General features: G+C 55.8%; 1 protein-coding gene across 1 annotated transcript; it reads right to left on the bottom strand.

Annotated features, from left to right (window-relative positions):
- Nucleotides 1-1,592: 1,592 nt before the first annotated feature.
- On the bottom strand, nucleotides 1,593-3,120 carry LOC127764979 (uncharacterized). Its single transcript, XM_052289757.1, has 2 exons — nucleotides 2,542-3,120; nucleotides 1,593-2,429 (listed from the first exon to the last, which is right to left on the bottom strand). The coding sequence occupies exons 1-2, from the start codon at nucleotides 2,890-2,892 to the stop codon at nucleotides 1,854-1,856; spliced, it is 927 nt and encodes a 308-aa protein (XP_052145717.1). The 5' UTR covers nucleotides 2,893-3,120; the 3' UTR covers nucleotides 1,593-1,853.
- Nucleotides 3,121-3,555: the final 435 nt, after the last annotated feature.

The raw sequence follows: 3,555 nt of genomic DNA, 5'->3' as shown, positions 1-3,555 counted from the left end.
CAGCGGAGTACAATCATTGTGTGATGCGCAGCGGGGGCACAGCCGGAGCACGCAATAAAGCTACACTTTCTTACCCGGGTCAGTTTCAGTTCCAAAAGCTTTTTCTCTCCCCCACCCCGGGGAGTGAGCCAACTCGCCAGTACTACTGCTCTCCCTTTTCCAACGGAAACCCCCGAAAAAAGACAACGAGTGCGATGATAAATTGATAAACGACCGTAACAGCCGTGCCGTTTCGAACTGAAAAAACTACGGGGAGGAGGCATGCCGATGCGAGGCCATTCCGGCCGTAAATGCGCGCCGCGCCACCGAGCGGTGCGTGGTCACGCATACACGGTACACCCCCACCCGCGTTTACTCCTACTGGAGTACGGAGTACGTGCGCGCACGGTGCTTCCCCGTCTCGGCCATTTGCGAGTCGATCCCAACAATCGCCTCGCCTTGCAGTTTGCAGAGGACGACGCGTGTGCGCCGTGCGCCGCTCGCTCGCTCGCGCTCGCGTACGAGCCACAGGTGCGGTGGGGAGGTGACAGGTCGCGAGCGGCGCGTACGGCGGCGGAGTACGCGAAAACAACCGTGCGTTCCCCGCGAGAGGGGAGAGAGGCCGCGGCCCGCGTCCCCGCCTCGTCAAGTGCATTTCGCGCTCGCGATTTGTTTTTCTACCACCACCACTATCTCTCTCTGGCGTGATCCGGGCGTCCAGGCATCACCAGAGCATGTTCGTTCCGTGTGGCTGGACAAAGGAGTACAGAATGACAGATCGACCGATAACAACACTTCAGTGGACAAGTTTTGGCCTTTCGGGATGAGGTTATTGTGCTATTACTCATCGATCGAGTACAATTAAGCCGTGTGGATTCCTTCTTTCACCAATCATCGACCGAGCATTACATGGGAAGCAAGCAAAGAGAGAGGCCGCAGAGGATCGACAAAGCAGTTGAGTTAGATCTACAGAGTATCGTGACCTGCGCAGATTATCTTATGATCCAGATTCGGATTACGCCGTTTCTCATCGAGCTAGCAGGAATAAACAACCCATAAGAAGCGCGTATACCGATGCAGATTTATATACTCTTCCTATATCCACTTGCTCTTTTCTCTGCCTTGCTTGCTTCTTTCCCCCCACCTGAGCTTTAGCTTGCACAAGACAGCAACCTCAGCTTAAACAATTCCATTAAGAATTTTTATAACCATTTCTTCAGCTCCGCTTCACAAGTTAAACCCATCAGCATGACGATGCCGGAGACGTTGAAGCTGCAAAATATCAAAGCCGCTCCATGTCAACACACTTCAGAGTTCAGATCAAGCTACTGTCACTGCGGTTCCCGGTATCTTGTTCTGCAAAACTGGAAAGGCCCAGCAAATTGCACACCCGCTCCACGTGAAATTACAGGAACCGGATAGGAAATCAACAAGAAATAACTTGATGAAATGCAAATATACGTTCCATTGTTCCAATTAAAAACTGGTCGCTGAGCAATGTACTGCTTTCTTTTGTTTTTTTCTGAACTGTTTTTCCTTTATGTTATTGTACTCCATTAAGTTAAATTTATCTTCTGTTATCAGACCAACACTGAAACTGAAAGAAGTAGATATTGCCGTAATCCATTATCTCTCTTTTTTTTTCTGTTCAACTAACACTACATTTTTTTTGTTCCCGTTCGTCTTATCCGTGCTTACTACTACAGTTACTACTACTCCATGGACAAAATGAAACCCATTAAAGGGTAAAAATGAAGGGGGAAAAAGGAAAGGAAAAGAAAGAATAAAACATTTGCATCCAGCCCAAGATGACGCTGCAAATGCAAATTCCCGAAGAAAAAAGAATCAACAAAAGACGAGTCCTTGATCATCAATCATTGAGTCCACGCTCCACCTCCGTCGCCGTCGACGGCGAGCTCACCGGCGGAGGCATCTGGCTGCTGCGGTGAAGGAACGTCGCGCTCGTAGGGTGAAAGCCACTTGGCGCGCATGTACTCGGGCTTGCGCCATGGCGGGAGGTGGAGGCCGCGCTTCTTGAGGCTGGCGCGCGCGGCGTCGGCGGCCGCGGCCACGAGGAGGCGGAGGCGGTCCTCCTTCCCGACGAACACCGACGGCAGGCGCTGGAGCACGGCGCGGTACGCCTTGGTGGGCCGCGCGACCTCGAACTCCGACCGGAAGTCGACGTCGACGAGGATGCGCTCGCGCTCGGCGCGGTCGGAGGCGGGAGGGAGGAGGACGTCGAGGTAGGCGTGCTCGCCTTTTGGGTGGGAGGAGGACTTGTCCCAGCGGGAGATGCAGACCGCGGCGTCGTGCCCCGCCGCGCGGAGCGAGTCGGCGAGGAGGCGGAGGAGGTCGCGCTTGCGCGCCCCCGCGGCGCGGTGGCGCTCGACGAGCGTGGAGACGTCGGCGAGGAGGTTGCGTTCCCGGAGGCTGGCGCAGTGGACGAGGCCCTGAGGAGAAATGCGAGAAACGGTCAGCACCGGCGTTCGTTGCCTTCTCGCCGCCGGCAACGCGGCGAACATGGGAGGATAATAACTAGCGGTGGCGGAGACACCACACTACCTTGATGGTCTCTGCGGCGTCGGAGGTGGCCGCCGCCTCGGCAGCAGCGGGGCCGTCGTCGTCGTCGTCAGACGCCTCCCCGCCGTGGAAGCAATTGCAGCAGCGCGCGGCGCCCGCCGGCCGCTCGACGCCGACGCCGTCCTCCAAGAAGCTCCGCACCATGCCGTCCAGGCACACGGAGCTCGGCTCGGACGACTCATCCTTCTCCCCGACACCCGCGACCGACGGGAGCCTCTCCGCCGGCGACACCCGCAGCAGCTGCCTCTCGAACAGCCTCTTCAACCGCGACTTCGCCGGCGCCCCAGGGGACGGATCGATCTGCCCCGCCGCCGCCGCCGCCGCCGCCCTCATCTCCTCACAACCGAACGAGACGACAGTGCAGGGTTTCACTGGATGCGGGTGCGGCGGCGGCGGCGATCGTGGTCACCGACGATCGCCTCACGCATAGCCGTCGGCGGCGTCTCACTGGCTTCGATCGGTGCGGCTAGGGTTTGTTTTTCTTTTCTTTTTCTCCTTTTCTTTTCTTCTCCTTTTTTTGCTTCGAATTTTCGGTGTCGATCTGTTGGAAGAAGACGAAGAGGAGAGCTTGGTTTTAAAGGGATCCGGAGGGGTGACGTGGCGCGAGGAGATCGGCGTGGCATGCTGCGTGGTCGTGCCTATCTAAACGTTGTCCTACGTGGCGACTGACACATCGGTCCCACCGGAAATGACCCTGTTACCCCTGCTTGGCCTTTAGCGTGTGAGGGCATTGAGTGCAGTGTCGAAGCTGTAAATGTTGCTGTATTTTGTGGGTAGTTTTGGTATTTAGCGGGTGACAGGAGAAGTTAAGGCTGGAGACCTGCAGTTTTTACTACTCTCGTGTCAGTCCTGCCGCTCGTTTCGTGATGCTCCCACTTCCATCGATCAGGTGATCGTTGGATGGCAAAAACCGAGTGGAAAACCTTTTTTTTTCAAGCGATTTAGAAGGAAACAAAGGATGTGTTTAGTTCACCTTAAAATTGAAAATTTGGTTGA

Source organism: Oryza glaberrima, chromosome 3 (assembly GCF_000147395.1).
Source record: "Oryza glaberrima chromosome 3, OglaRS2, whole genome shotgun sequence".
In the NCBI taxonomy this organism is placed as follows: Eukaryota; Viridiplantae; Streptophyta; class Magnoliopsida; order Poales; family Poaceae; genus Oryza; species Oryza glaberrima.
This window is presented reverse-complemented; position numbering and strand designations above follow the sequence as displayed.

Bases quoted from the DNA above. Each gene is read 5' to 3' on its own strand.
- LOC127764979 (XM_052289757.1), bottom strand. From the start codon at position 2,892: ATGAGGGCGGCGGCGGCGGCGGCGGCGGGGCAGATCGATCCGTCCCCT. The intron at 2,430-2,541 runs GTAGTGTGGTGT...ATTTCTCCTCAG, and splicing joins ACGCCGCAGAGACCATCAAG to GGCCTCGTCCACTGCGCCAG.